The 15,555-nt window shown below is 44.9% G+C and overlaps 1 protein-coding gene across 1 annotated transcript in view; it reads right to left on the bottom strand.

The window, feature by feature from the left end:
- MCCC1 (methylcrotonyl-CoA carboxylase subunit 1) overlaps window positions 1–15,555 on the bottom strand; it is an 82,042-nt gene that overhangs the window by 10,692 nt on the left and 55,795 nt on the right. The window contains exons 10-14 of the mRNA XM_058662214.1: window positions 13,649–13,776; window positions 8,815–8,998; window positions 5,781–5,890; window positions 4,129–4,345; window positions 1,592–1,678 (exon numbers count right to left, since the gene is read on the bottom strand). Coding sequence (XP_058518197.1) covers window positions 1,592–1,678; window positions 4,129–4,345; window positions 5,781–5,890; window positions 8,815–8,998; window positions 13,649–13,776 — 726 coding nt within the window. The remainder of the gene's footprint in view (window positions 1–1,591; window positions 1,679–4,128; window positions 4,346–5,780; window positions 5,891–8,814; window positions 8,999–13,648; window positions 13,777–15,555) is intronic.

Genomic DNA, 15,555 nt, shown 5'->3' with positions numbered 1-15,555 from the left:
CTTCGGATTTATAAATGCATCTAGGTCCTTAGACTTCCTAGTTGGTTTATTCTGCCTTACTTAGCTGTAGTCACTGTAACACATCTGAAAGTTGTGTCACTCACACGTGGGTTGTTATAATGGGATATGGCCAAATAAGTGAATAGCAATCACACTGGCTTTTCAATTACCTATTTATTTTTAAATCAATTATCTTTATTAAATTCCAATTAAAATGTTGTATAATTCAAAAACACTTTGCAGGGCTCTGGTGATGATCCATTGATCCATGCCCATCTGAATGATAATCACACACACAGAGCTCTGCTGTCAACTTTTGTTAGAAGAGGCCTCTGGAGCTAGACTGCTTCTGATCCTAGTAGTGTTGAGCCCACAGGAGTCTGCAAGGATCTGGCACTCTCAGCCCTGACTGTGCCCATCTGGCTTTTGTGCAGGTCATCCTGCAGCAGAAGGGATATGGTCCATGGACTACAACAGGATCCTGCTGCCATGGGGACACTGCTCCAGCCACCTGTCCATGAAGTGCCTTCTGACTTGAGCCTACTCAGATCAGTTGGTTATTAAAAAATCAATTTTGTTACTAGGAAAATGGTGGCAAGAGCATGGGCATCAATGTCAAAAAGAATTGGTGTCGATTCTGGTTAGCCACCACCTGTCCTTAAGTAACTCATTGCGTCTTCCAGGTCTCGGTTTCATCATCTGACAGTGACTCTCCCTCACTGAAGGGTTGTGAAGATTTAAATGTGGCAAGGCACTTAATAAATGATAGCTCTTCAGTGACTCACGTCTGCCTCCAGTACTGCCTAGGAAGTGGGTGATCCTCACTCCCTGGCACAGTGGGCTTATTGTTCTTCTTCAAAACAAATGTGCTCGGGCCCGGCGGCGTGGCCTAGCGGCTAAGGTCCTCGCCTTGAACGCCCCGGGATCCCATATGGGCACCGGTTCTAATCCCGGCAGCCCAACTTCCCATCCAGCTCCCTGCTTGTGGCCTGGGAAAGCAGTCGAGGACGGCCCAATGCCTTGGGACCCTGCACCCGCGTGGGAGACCTGGAAGAGGTTCCAGGTTCCCAGCTTCGGATCGACACAGCACCGGCCGTTGCGGCTCACTTGGGGAGTGAATCATTGGACGGAAGATCTTCCTCTCTGTCTCTCCTCCTCTGTGTATATCTGGCTATAATAAAATGAATAAATCTTAAAAAAGAAAAAAAGGAATGTGCTCTCACTGCAGAAAAATTACAAAGCAAAGAAAAATACAGACTGGGGAGAAAGGAGATTGCCTCAAATCTTACTACCCAGCAGTAACTTGGCTAACACTCTGGCATATTTTATTTGTTTTGCTGCTTTTCTTTATCACACGTTTTTAAAATATTTACAAAATACAGAAAAAAGTGTAAAGAAGAAAAGTGAATATAATTAACTGTATTACTCACAGACAATTCTATGATTGGAGCATGTTTTCTCCCAATGGTTAGGTTGGGAAATTCAAAAAAGGTAACTGCCTGGTCATGACCAGCTGAATCTTCATTTTCAAGTTCATGTGATGTTGTACATCTAGGGCTCACACTTCTCCTTTAGCAAAAACACTACTTACTGTTTTTACCATCTTTAAGTGTCATGTTTCTGGTATACCCGACATTCAATCTTCTTCCATTGCAGAGTGAAAATGGAGAGAATTGATCTAGAAAGAATTTAAAATTCAAAAACAAATTTATGAATGTCAAGCTTGCTAAACTGATGCCTTGCAAAAGCAAAAAAAAAAAAAAAAAAGCATAAAACACAGGTTCTAAAATTGGCAGCTCAAATGCATTTTCTTTGTTCTCAGTGTTTTAATTAGATATGTTAATTTACATCTCAGGAAATTTCATGCGGAAAATCCCAGTTTCTCTTGAACACTCACAGTAGTTGTGCCTTCAGCTTTCCACCTCACATGACATAGATGACACAGGGCTCACCCCATTTGACAGGGCAAATGGACTGCAGGTCACCAACCCTCTAACCCTCACTGTTTTTACTTCCACCTGGTCAGCTCTTCACATTATTGGCACAGACCCATTCTGGACCTGGCTACACATTCTCCGTGGACAAAATCCAGGCGTTTCAGCAGCACTAAACTAAAGCAGTTTATTCTGATATATGAGATGTGGGTGTCTGGAGTGGCATATTAACTACTGTGCCAAACACTTGCCCCAAAAACATTCTAAAAATGTTAAGTTCAGACTCAGGAATACCACATAGGGTATATCTGGATACATTTTTCATTTAATGTAAGAGGACAAGATGAGAACAGAGCATAAATCTCTGGTATACTTGAAAACCTTTTATTTCTTTGAGGGGTGGGGCGGAGGGTAAGACAGAAGAGCTCTCCTCAGCTGATTCACTCACCAAACACCCACAACACCAAGGGCCAGGGACCCAAGCTAGGAGTCTGGAACCAGTGCAGGTCTTTCATGTAAGGGAAGCCATCACTGCTGCACATTAGCAGGAAGCTGGCACGAGGAGCTGAGCCTCATCTGAACCTAGACACTCGGAGATGGGATGTGAGGATCCCAACTGGCAGCTCCACGACCAGGAAAACGCCTGCCATCAGAGTTACATTTTTTTAAATTGTTTATTTGCTTTTATTTATTTGAAAGGTGGAAACACAGAAATCTTCCATCTGCTGTTTTGACTTCCTAAGTGCCTGCAGTACTTGGGGCTGTGCATGTGGGCAGCAGGGGCCCATGGACTCGAGCTTGACCAGAAGTAGAGCCAGGCCCCAAACCTAGGCACCTCAATATGGGATGTGGTTGTCTGTGCCAAACGCCTGCTGCCATAGATGTACTTCTTAAACATTCAACATAAATATCTTGAATAAATCTAGAAACTAAAGATTCCAAAAATAGGATCCTATTATAACTCAGGATAGCATATAATAGTTCTAATAATAATGATATAAACGGAATTTTTTTAATCTGTGCCAAATGTCAGAGTTAGCATAGTAAACATATTGGAGAAAGTTTGACACAATTCAGATTTCATCTTATTTTTAATTTTTTATAGATTTATTTGAAAGGCAGAGTCACAGAATGAGAGAAAGAAGGAGAGAGAGATAGGGAGACAGAGAGAGAAAGATCTTCCATTCACTGATTCACTCCCCATAAGGACCAAATGGCTGGCTAAGGGCCAGGCTGAAGCCAGTCTCCCATGTGGGTGCAGAGGCCCAAGCACTTGAGCTATCTTCTGTTGCTTTCCCAGGCACATCAGCAGAGCGCTAGATTGGAAATGAAGCCGCCTAGACTCAAACCAGAGGCCATACAGGATGCCGGCAACACAGGCGACAACTTTACATGCTGTGTCACAATGCAGGCTTAAGAGCAATAACTCGAATGGAGAGTTTCACCATCATGAAACTATAATGACTACCTGAAGAGGTCATGAATTTCCAGGGACAAAAGGCAGGAAGACGTTGTCAGAACAGAAGCAGTCCTGGGCCTGTCACGGGCCTCCCTGTGTTCGGAGTCTGTAATGTGATGATGTGTGAATATTTCCAGGTAGACATACATGAAGTCACAGAATGCAGAAAGAGAGGAAGAGGTAACTCACAAATGACTCACAAGGGAATTGACAGCTGCCAGGGCTCTATCTGGGACCAAGGGAGCTGCTGCAGATATGGGAAGAGCTGGTGTTTTCGCTGAGAAGGGTGAGTTGACTTGTTCAGCTGCATGCACTCTCGATGGGCAAGAAGCCTCCGTTCACACTAAAGGATGCTCTGTATCAGTCACTGAGAGCAGTAAAGGCAGGCAAGAGTGGCACCAAGAAACAGCAACAGCTGTGCAGCACGCTAAGCCACTGCTCGAGACACCTGTGCCCCACATCAGAGGGCCTGCTGAATCCCAGCTACTGCATCCCTGCTAATGCATCCTGGGGGTGGCAGGGGAGACAGCAGCAGACCGCCCGTGCTCCAGTCCTGCCCTCAGGTGGGAGACCCAGACAGCTTCTGCCTGTGGCTTTGAACAGCCCTGCCCTGGCGGGGCATTTGGGGAGTAAACAAGCGGATTGAAGATCTCTCTCTCTCTGCCTTACAAGGAGATAAAAACATCCATGAAATAAAAGGACAAACATGTCCAATGGTGATTCACGAATTCTAACCTTGTGTCTGGAGTCTGAAGGCATCTGTTGCGGCTTTCTCCTGCAGGATAAGCCCCAGGGCTGCCTGGCACAGCCACTCCTTGGTGGCAGCCTTCCAGCTGGGCAGTAACTCTCTGTGGTGCTGAGGGATGAAGTTGGTGTGCACGTTCCCGGCTTCAAACTCCGGGTGGCCACACAGGCTGAGTAGGAAGTCAATGTTGGTGTGCAGGCCGACAATCTAGGAGAGAATGAACCCCCCTCCCCCCCGCGTTCCTGGTAAGTAGAGAGATCAGCACCTTCAGGAACACGCCTGCCCCTTTCCCCCAGTATCTCTGCTGTGGAGGTGAAAGGGTCCCATGGAGCAATAGTGAAACTCAGAAAAAAAAAAAAAAAAAAAAAAAAAACTCTCCAAAAAGCACAACCTCACTATCCCTACAGGCACAGCTATGGATACGGACTTACTAATAAGATGTTTTAAGTAGGCAGGGAGGAGATATTTAAAAGATGTCAGTTAGTTAAATGTTGAGAAACATACAAGAAATCCATTTGCAAGTTACCGAGGCATTGCTCCTGAGCACTTTCTGCCAAAGTAGAAAAGCGTAGAGGAGCAGGTGGGCGGCTCCACTGGCAGCAGGCAGGATCAACTGACCCCTACCGAGTCTCCACTCCACCCTCAAATCCAGCTTTCCCATTCTAATAGAAAAAAGCTAAAAATACCCTTAATGATCCCAAGAGGCAGGGTCAAAGCTAAAACCAGCCACCTGGGCCTGGCTTCACTCATCCACCCCTTCATTTGTCTCATAGGCATGTACTGAGCACCTGTTAGGTGTCTGGCTCAGGTCCAGACCCCTGGGGTCACAGTGAAGGAACAAAATGGACCAGCGACCTTGCCCTCACAGAACTTACTTATAAGGAAAATGTTAAGCAAAGCTATGAACTAATATCTTACATGAAGAGGTTTGTGGAAAAATGAAAGTAAAAGGGGAATTCCCACAAACTTTTCATATCCTCTATGATTGATATTACTTGCTCTGAAGAAAACTAAAGCTGGTTGAGGCGATGGAAAACAGCCAAGCATCCTATTTTAAATGCAGTAGCCCAGGAAAGAACTCGGGGGGTGAGCACGGCTGTGCAGGAAGCTCTACCATCAAGCTGGGGGAAGAACTTTCTGGAAGAGATGACAGGAAAACAGGACTTGACACTGGATGTGTCTGAGAAATGGCTAGGAAGCCAGTACAGCTGGGGCCAGAGATAAAGATTTTAATCAAACCAGTAACATCTTAACAAATTTTAATATTGTGATTTATGGCAATAAATGTGCTACAGAAAATAACACACTACCAAATGGATGAAACCAGACACAATTATTTTCCTTTTATGGAACACTTTTCCGATTACAGGCTTTACTTGTGTAGCTGGCCTCACCTACTGAATGAATGAATAAGATTTCACCGAAATGTAACCACGACACTAACAGTTGGGTTGCTATAACCTAACTGCAAACAAGAAGCCCTCACACCTATTTTGATCTGAGAGAAAATGTCTCATGTGAAACTATTTTGAGACCTCTGGGCAACTGGTGGAAGCAAGCTGCCAAGGCCAGGCTGATGACGACAAAGGCTGACTCTGGATGCTGACCAGAATCATCAGGGCCACCGGCCCAGGTCACTCACGTTGTACTGATGAAGGCTGTGCCTCAGCTTCAGCAGGGCCGCCTGGCGATCGGCCGCCCAAACCACCAGCTTCGCGATCATGGGGTCATAATGTACTGAAACTTCATCTCCTGAAATTGAGAAAAAAAATCTATGGTCAGCTCTCAAAAGCAAATCTGTAAGGACCACAACGGGACAGCCAAGCCACCTTCCCACATGCACCTCAGACTTAATTCTCACAACCCCTGCACTATCATGGCTTTATCCGGGGAGGAGACCAAAGCTCAGGAATATCTGAGCATCTGTCCAGAGTCCCAGGAAGCGACAGCCACAGGAGACCATCAGGCCCTCATATGGTGACTCAGGGCTCACAGGCTGGCTTTCCCAGTCCTATTATGAATCATTTGCTCCATACTTACTTACAAAGGCAATGCAAATTCCTTCTACTTTCTCACTTGACACTCACTTCTTCCCTTGGCGATGCCCTCCCTCTCTCATCAGCCATTCAAACAGACTAATTCCCTTATCCTGCAGGGTTGTTGTGAGGAGGGACAATAAGGTACAAGCAATAAGGTGTGGACCTGGCAGAGCTGATTAAAAAAAAAAAAAAAAAAAGAAAGGCTGCTATGGTTACTGTGATAGTTACAGTCCTAGAGAAGAAAGAGCCTGAACTGGAAGCAGTCCAAGTGGGAAGCATGTGGTGTGGTCAAATAGCATTTTTTCTTAACTGTGTCAGGTTCTCTCTCCTCTCTGAACTCCAGATCCTCTTCTACAAAACCAAGGGACTGGAATCTGCTCTGTCATCTACCTGCTTAACCACCAACCCATAACGTACACCTCCTGGGCCCAGGCTTGAACAAGGTGCTGCAAACACAGCCTGGAATCCATCCCTCAAGAGTCTTACAATCTAATGGAGAAACAGACAAGGAACTAGAGATGGCAGATGCACAACAAGGGTGACGTCTGAGGGATGCACAAGGGACACACTGGACACAGAAGGGGAGGGTTGGGAGAAGTTTCCTGGAATAGATTCTCTCTCCCAGCACCAAGACAGAAAACCTGGAAGTCCTTTAAAGTATTGCATTTCTGCCATTCTTTGAATGCCCTTTGTACGTCCCACCATCAGCTGTTTGTCCCGCACTAGCTCCTTCGTTCATTACTGCAGCTCCTTTGGTCTGTAAGATGCTGTGCTGGTAAGTTAAAAATTTATCACCTACCAAACCCACCGTGGCTTAGCCATGGCCATGGCTCTCCCATTATTAAAAATTTGAGTTCCTTGATTTGGCTTTCAGACACAACATGATTTGTCCTCAGAATGTATCTACACTACATCTCCAACAGCTCAACTTTTCTGAGTCCTTGTCCCTAGATATAATTTCCTTTCTTAAAAAAACTTTAAGATTTATTTTTATCTGAAAAGCAGCGTGAGAGAGAGAGAGAGAGAGAAATCCTCCATCTGCTCGTTCACTCTCCAAATGGTCCCAACAGCCAGAGCTGAGCTGATCAAAAGCCAGGAGCTTCTTCTGCATCTGCCATGTGAGTGCAGGGGCCCAAGTACTCACGCCAGCTTCTGCTGCTTCCCAGGCACATCAGCAGGGAGCTGGGTTGAAAGCGGAACAGCCAGGACTCAAACAGGCAGCCATATGGAATTCTTATATAATAGCCAGTGGTTTAATCCACTGTGTTACAATGTCAGCCATACTAAGTTTCTCTTGTAATTCAACAACTTTACAACCCTTAAAGGCAGAATGTCTTCAATACCAGATATCACCCCAATTCACTTCTGCAACTAAAGTTAAAAAAGAAAAAAAAAAAAAAGAGAAACAATACACACAAAACAACTTAGTCAAGTTTGTATTGAGGCATCTAAAAATAAGATTACCTTGCTTAAAATACAAGCTGTTTTGGGGACCAAAGCAATAGCTCAACTGGCTAATCCTCTGTCTGCAAGTTCCAGGATTCCATATGGTGTCTGGTTTGAGTCCTGGCTGCTCCCCTTTCCATCCAGCTCTCTACTTATGGCCTGAGAAAGCAGTGGAGGATGGCCAAAAGCCTTGGGAACCTGTACCCTTGTGGGAGGCAAAGAAGGGGTTCCTGGCCCTTGGCTTCAGATTGGAACAGCTCCAGCCATTGCAGTCATTTAGGGAGTGAACTAGTGGATGGAATATGTCTCTCCTTCCCTGTGTAAATCTGCCTTTCTGATAAAAACGAATAAATCTTTTTAAAAATGCAAGCTATTCTTTAAAAAGAACTATTCCAGAAGGAAAAAGTAAAGGCTAATAACAAATCTATTAAATCCTATATTTTAACAGGCTGGGTTGGTACAGGAGAGCAGCACAAAAGAGCCTGGGATGGGGGCCCAGTGTAGCAGCCTGGCAATGAAGGTCTCGTCCTTGCATGCGCCGGGATCCCATATGGGCACTGATTCATGTCCCGGCGGCCCCGTTTCCCATACAACTCCCTGCTAGTGGTCTGGGAAAGCAGTCAAGGATGACCCGAGGCCTTGGGACCCTGCACCCGTGTGGGAGATCCGAAAGAAGCTCCTAGCTCCTGGCTTCAGATCGGCTCAGCTCCGGCCATTGAGGCTGCCTGGAGAGTGAATCAAGATCTTCCTCTGTCTTTCCTCCTCTCTGCATATGACTTTGCAATTTAAAACAAAAACAAAAACAAAACAAAACAAGAGCCTGGAATGGATTCCCCCCTCTGTCTTCTGATCCAGCCTCCTGCATGTGCCTGGGTGGCAGATGATAGCTCGAGTACATACGTCCTTGTCACCCATGTGGGAGAACCAACTGCAGCTCCAAGCGCCTGGCTTTGGTCTGGCCCAGCCCTAGCTACTGTGGTCATCTGCGAGAACGAACCGGTAGATGGGAAAAAAATCTGTCACTTTGTTTTTCAATAAAGATGAACAGTAAAAATAAAGAAAGAAAAGTGGCACATTTGGTGGCTGGAGATTTTGAAGGAAAAAAAAAAGTCAAACATCTCTGTAAGTCTCAAGGATACAACTCATCCAAAAACTAAGCAAGACTGAGATTCTGGTCTTATTGAATTTTACCTTGCCGTACTCCAGTTTCAATCCTAGTGGAACAGTCTTCTTGAGGGGTTGAGAGATGCACCAAGAGCCCAGCCAACGGCATGAAGTTATTGTTAGGATCCTCGGCATATATTCTGGCTTCAAAGGCATGGCCCTGCAGGGTTATTTCTTCCTGGCTCAAGGGAATCTCCTCTCCTGCGGCAATCTGGCAAAAGAACAATGTCTTCAATGAAAATCGCTCGTTCAGCAGCTAAAAGGCTTACAAACTCAATGCTCTCACTTTTTTCCCCACGTAAAGCATACCTGTGGACTTCACAAGTCAGCCAAATGAAACCATTATTTTATTCTCCCACTTTGGCATTGGGCAAAAATGAAAATAAATTAAGAAACAGATATAGCCTGAGGAATAATCTACTCACTACAATGAGTTTCTGGAGGTTTGACATGGAGAGAGCAGGCAAATCAGGAACTAAATTATGAACATAAAAACCAGTGTTTGTTCAATACAATCAAAACCAAGATTTCGGGCCTGGCGGCGTGGCCTAGCGGCTAAAAGTCCTTGCCTTGAAAGCCCCGGGATCCCATATGGGCGCCGGTTCTAATCCCGGCAGCTCCACTTCCCTGTTTGTGGCCTGGGAAAGCAGTTGAGGACAGCCCAATGCATTGGGACCCTGTACCCACGTGGGAGACCTGGAAGAGGTTCCTGGTTCCCGGCTTTGGATCGGCGCGCATCGGCCCGTTGTGGCTCACTTGGGGAGTGAAACATCGGACGGAAGATCTTCCTCTCTGTCTCTCCTCCTCTGTGTATATCTGGCTTTGTAATAAAATAAATAAATCTTTAAAAAAAAAAAACAAAAAACCAAGATTTCTTACTGGCAAGACATGACCAGTTTTCACTTAATGAACACTCCAAATATGAACACTTGAGGCTGACATGTGGTACAGCAGGTTAAACTGTAGCCCACAATATCAGGATCCAACACGAGAATGCAGGTGAGGCCTGACTGCTTCCTTCCAATTCAGATCCCTTCAAACATGCGTGGGAAAGAAGCAAAATATGACTGAGTTGTTGGACCGCTGCCACCTCTGTGGGGGGCTTGCACAGAGTTCCAGGCTCCAGGCTTTGGTCTGGACTACACCTGGTCATTGGAGCCGTTTGGAGTGGACCAGCAGATAGAAGATCTGTTGCTCTTTCCTTTCTCTGTCACTCCGCCTTTGAAATCAATAAAGTAAATCTTCATTATATGAGTATTCAAATAATAAGTATCAGTACTTATCTCCCACATTTTTTGATAGGAAAATTATTAGTTGGTGTTTAGGACTGTATTGCCATCAAAAAGGTGTACCTGGAATTAGTAATCTACATTGTAAAATTCATCAGCAAGTATTTGATACAGCAAAACAGCAAGGGGAATCTGACAGATTTAAACTGTATTACATTTATATTGGATATCAGACTATAAACAGAATAACTGTTATTAGTCATCACTACAATAATTATTACCATTTTGGCTATTATGCATTAATACAACATCTCTGTTTTCACCAAGTGCAAAGGGACTTCAAAAAGCCTGTGGGAAATGGAATTAAAATGTTTAATGTCAATACCAAATTATTTTTTAAAAGATTTATTTATCTTTATTGGAAAGTCAGATTTGCAGAGAGAAGGATCTTTCACCCGATGGTTCACTCCCCAAGGGGCCGCAATGGCCAGAGTTAAGCTAATCCAAAGCCAAAAGCCAGGAGCCTCTTCCAGGTCTCCCACGCGGGTGCTGGATCTCAAGGCTTTGGGCTGTTCTCAACTGTTTTCCCAGGCCACAAGCAGGGAGCTGGATGGGAGGTGGGGTCACTGGGACACAAACTGGCACCCATATGGGATCCCAGTGCATGTAAGGTGAGGATTTAGCCACTAGGCTACCACGCTGAGGCAGTACAAATTTTGTTTTCACATGCATGTACAGGAGAGAGTCTTCAAAGTGTTCATGAAAATGCATATTATAAAACAATTATGTATGAATTTCCACTGCCCACATACTCTTTGAAGTCCCCTTACACTGGAAAATGCTATCATTTATTTATTTTTTACTGGAAAATCAGATACAGAGAGAGGAGGAGAGACAGAAAGAAAGACCCAATTCATTCCCCAAGTGGCCGCAATACCCAGAGCTAAGCCAATCCAAAGCTAGGAGCCAGGAGCCTCTTCCGGGTCTGCCATGTGGGTACAGGGTTGCCATCCTTGACTGCTTTCCCAGGCCGCAAACAGGGAACTGGATGGGAAATGGGACTGCCAGGACTAGAACTGGCATCCATATGGGATCCCTGCGTGTGCAGTGTGAGGACTTTAGTCACTAGGCTACCACACCGGGCCCAGAAAATGCTATTATTAAAAGACACGCTATCAGCTTCTCTCTTCACGTGACTCTATGTTTTGCTTCAACATGAGAAAATAACAACGTGACAGATGTAGAAAAAAGGTTGTAAGTAATTTAACATCACATTAAATGAAACAAATAAGCACAAAACAGAGGCAAAGTTTTGTCTCCTTGGATCTGCAAATAAGAAAGATCAGGAGCCATCGTGGCGGAGAATGAAAGGAGAGGAACTGAACTGAATGCTTTACGGTGTGGGATTTCAAACCACAGATCTGCAGCCACATGGCCTGGGTCCAAATTTTGTTTCTGCACTTGCCCTATGCACTGGACAAGTTCTGTAAGCTCCCTATGCTTTAGAGAAAACTGTCTGGCAAAATGTAAGCATTAAGTGCTGGCTATTATCACTCCACTCTTATCCTTTCTAATGAAATTCTTTTCAGCGGTTTAATCAATAACCCTATTTAATATAACAAGAAAAAGGAGGCCCCTATAGCCATATCTCAAAATATGCTCTTACTTCAAATAGTGTAGCTCCTCTTCACCTGTGCCCTCTGAGACTGGCTTCCATCTGAGCCCAGGAAACACTGGCCCCAAGCACACCTTCGTCTGTACTGACTCTTTGGAAACCTCTAGCCTGGGACACCTTCAGCAGCTTCCCCTGAAGTCCTTTACCAGTGATCTACTGAAAGGCTGTTTACGAACTAAACCTTGTGTTGATCTTATCTATTGGCAGAATACTAGGCCGGACATGAATGCTATTAGTTATCTGGACTGGCACCATGAACCCTAAATGTTCACATAAATAAACCCTCTTGCCAAGAAGCCTTTGGTTTCACAGGCAGGTCCTGGAATTTGAACTTCTGACTCACCACTTGGTAAGTCCCCTTGTTTTACCTCTGAAAGCAGCCAAACTTAAGCCAGGTATAGCTGCTTCCCTGTAAGTTCTAGAATCCCCTCTTCAGATAAGGAGCCTGCTTCTCTTCCTGAACAGCCTCAATAGCTATTTTAATTTCTTGATTTTCAGAAATAAATATCTGTTGGTTTCCTAATATCCAAAAGTTTCCTTGTTCCTTAATCCTTAAGGACCTTCATCCTCCATGCTTTCAAAGGTCCAGACTTTATTGGTTTATTGCTTCAAAAAAAAAAAATCCTTCTTTTCCTTGAATTCTGGACACAACATCCTTTCCAGAAGCTTCCATTACAATTTTTCCTGACACTCACTAACATTTACCAGTTTTATGGTCTGGTCTTCATTAGTTCCCAAGGTTTTAGAAGCCCAGAAGAATCTTTTGGTTCAATTAAAACCACTAATCATTCCCAAGGAACCAGCAAAAAGAACATCCTATTATTTTCCACAGTTCTGCAAGGACAAAATTATCAAAATAATCCCAAGTTCAGCATCACAACATAGAAAAACGCAATGCAGATCCAGGACATACAAAGAAGCCCAAATCCTTCAGTCAAAAATTCTGATACTACGGCAAAGTTTTGTTTCATATTTTCAAAAAGAAGGTACATTAAAATGTATTGTTTCCAATAAAGAAAACAAAGACTAAGCTATAATTAAAATCTGAAGGAACCCTATTTTATATCAGTGCTTCTCAACTATCCAAAGGATAAGAACAGTTATGGACACACATTTTGTAAAATACCATAGGTGAGTTGTCATACTATCAAAATGACTTAAAAGCTTCTAGGCATTTATTCAGAATAGCTTCCTCCCAGGCTGGTCATATTTTGTAAGTTAGCACTTTATCTGAACCACTCCAATGGTCTAGATCATTCCTTTGGGTTCTCATTGCCAACTCTGCCTTAGCTCATTTGGCTAGCATCTGTCCTGCTATGAATGCTATACAGTCCTAGGGAACCCACAGGGATTGGGAGGGTGTGCTCAAGAGCACGCCTTGGTTACAGCAGCGTACCTGCTGGCTAACCTCTGCTAGAGTACAGGAAGGCAAGCAACAGAGTAAGGATCCAGGTCCCTAATGTGCTAACAGTCACAGCATAAAATGTGGCCTTTTTTTTTTTTTGTCACTTCCCAAATTCCTGTCCTCACCACAACCATAACTGAACCCTGGTCAAAGTAGTACCTCTTTGGGCCCGGCAGCGGGGCCTAGTGGCGAAAGTCCTCGCCTTGAACGCACCGGGATCCCATATGGGCGCCGGTTCTACTCCCGGCAGCTCCACTTCCCATCCAGCTCCCTACTTGTGGCCTGGGAAAGCAGTCCAGGACAACCCAAAGCTTTGGGACCCTGCACCCGTGTGGGAGACCTGGAAGAGGTTCCTGGTTCCCGGCTTTGGATCGGCGCAGCACCGGCCATTGCGGCTCACTTGGGGAGTGAATCATCAGATGGAAGATCTTCCTCTCTGTCTCTCCTCCTCTCTGTATATCTGACTTTGTAATAAAATAAATAAATCTTTAAAAAAAAAAAAGAAGCTAACTTATTCTCAAAACTGGTATTTAGCAGAAAAATCACCCTCACCTTAAGCTGCCACTCCACCAAGTCAGTTCCTGTGATCATTTCTGTGACAGGATGCTCCACTTGCAGCCTTGTATTCATCTCCATGAAGTAGAAATTATGCTTTGAGTCCATTATAAACTCCACTGTTCCTGAAAGATAAAATGTGATAAAAAAAAAAATAGTTCAATGGGATTGATTGAGGAGCAAACCAAAGCTTTCAGTATGCAACACAGCAAGTTGCACTGCTGCCTTCACTCAACGGGAAACACTCGGCATTTCATGCCAACTACATCTCACATTTTGACTCAACAAATGAGTCTCAGTCAAAAGAAAGGAAGCTGCCTGAAATGTAGCAATTGGAACATGTATTTGGAATTGTGAGTCAATCGTTATGCTCAAACTGGGAATCAGTCTTGGTCACCAGAGTTGTGAGCACGTGGCTGGACCATGGTCACTACACAGAGCACCAAGAGCCCCAGGAACCTCGCACCCTGGTACCTTACTTTATGCTAACTCTGTGGAGGAAGAGACTTTCTTTTTCTAGATTATGGGCCTTCTGAGTTTCCTTTCAAAGTTCTTTTGCCTGTGATCCATTGAAAGGTTGTTTGCAACTTAACCTTGTATTAATGTTGTATCTATTGGTATTTTATTAAGCCTGACAAAATCTCTCCCAACTTTATTGTGGTTTCATTCATTTATTAAGGCTTCATGATTTACTTATTTGAAAGGCAGAATTATAGAAACAGAGGAGAGACAGAGACATCTTCCATCTACCGGTTTCCTCCCCAAGCGGCCACAATGGCCAGGGCTGGGCCAGAACAAAACCAGGAGCCAGGGGTTTCTTCCAGGCCCCCCGACATGGTGGTAAGATCCCTAACACTGCAGCCATCTTGCACTCCTATCCCACACGTTCCTTCTCCCAGGCACATGCAGGGAGCAGCTTTGAAAGTGAAACAGCTGGGACTCACACAGGAACCTGTATGGTGACAAAACACTATCCCCAAGATTCCATTAGAATAGCAAAACCCAACTGTTTTAAATGTGCATGAGCCGACTTCCTCAATGGAATACAATCAGAGAACCAACACTGTAATGAAAATACAATGATCAATTCCTCCAGAAAAGCCCTCCTCCCCTTTTGCAGCCATGCCCTCCACCCTGTCCTTCAGATCCAACTGCTTCCTCCAGCTTTCCCACATGGGAGCAAGCACCAAGTACTTGGGCCAAACTCTGCTGCTTTGTCAAGTGTATCATCAGGAAGTTAGATTAGAAGTGAAGGAGCCGGCCCGGCGGCGTGGCCTAGCGGCTAAAGTCCTCGCCTTGGATGCCCTGGGATCCCATGTGGGCGCCGGTTCTAGTCCCGGCAGCTCCACTTCCCATCCAGCTCCCTGCCTGTGGCCTGGGAAAGCAGGAGAGGACGGCTCAATGCATTGGGCCCCTGCGCCCACGTGGGAGACCCGGAAAAGGTTCCTGGTTCCCGGCATAGGATCGGCGCGCACCGGCTGTTGCGGCTCACTTGGGGAGTGGAGCGTCGGATGGAGGATCTTCCTCTCTGTCTCTCCTCCTCTCTGTATATCCGGCTTTCCAATAATAATAAAAAAATCTTTAAAAAAAAAAAAAAAAGAAGTGAAGGAGCCAAGACTTGAACTGGCACCTATATGGAATACTGCCACTGCAGGCTGACTCAATCTCTTATGCTACAGTGCTGGCCCCTGCCTCTCTGTTCTTAGTAGGTTCAGTCCTCAAGAGAGACTCCTTTCATCTGAGTCTGAGTTGCTGGCATTCCTATCAGACCAGAAGGGAAATAGTCAACCCCAGTCCCTCCGGCCATCCTGTCCCACCTAAGAGGTGGAGGAGAACAAAATAAAAACAGAGGAGCATTGGTGAAATTCAGCTTACCAGGCATATTAAAAGAAAAAAGAAAGAAA

Source organism: Ochotona princeps, chromosome 3 (genome assembly GCF_030435755.1).
Source record: "Ochotona princeps isolate mOchPri1 chromosome 3, mOchPri1.hap1, whole genome shotgun sequence".
NCBI classification, from domain to species: Eukaryota; Metazoa; Chordata; class Mammalia; order Lagomorpha; family Ochotonidae; genus Ochotona; species Ochotona princeps.
This window is presented reverse-complemented; position numbering and strand designations above follow the sequence as displayed.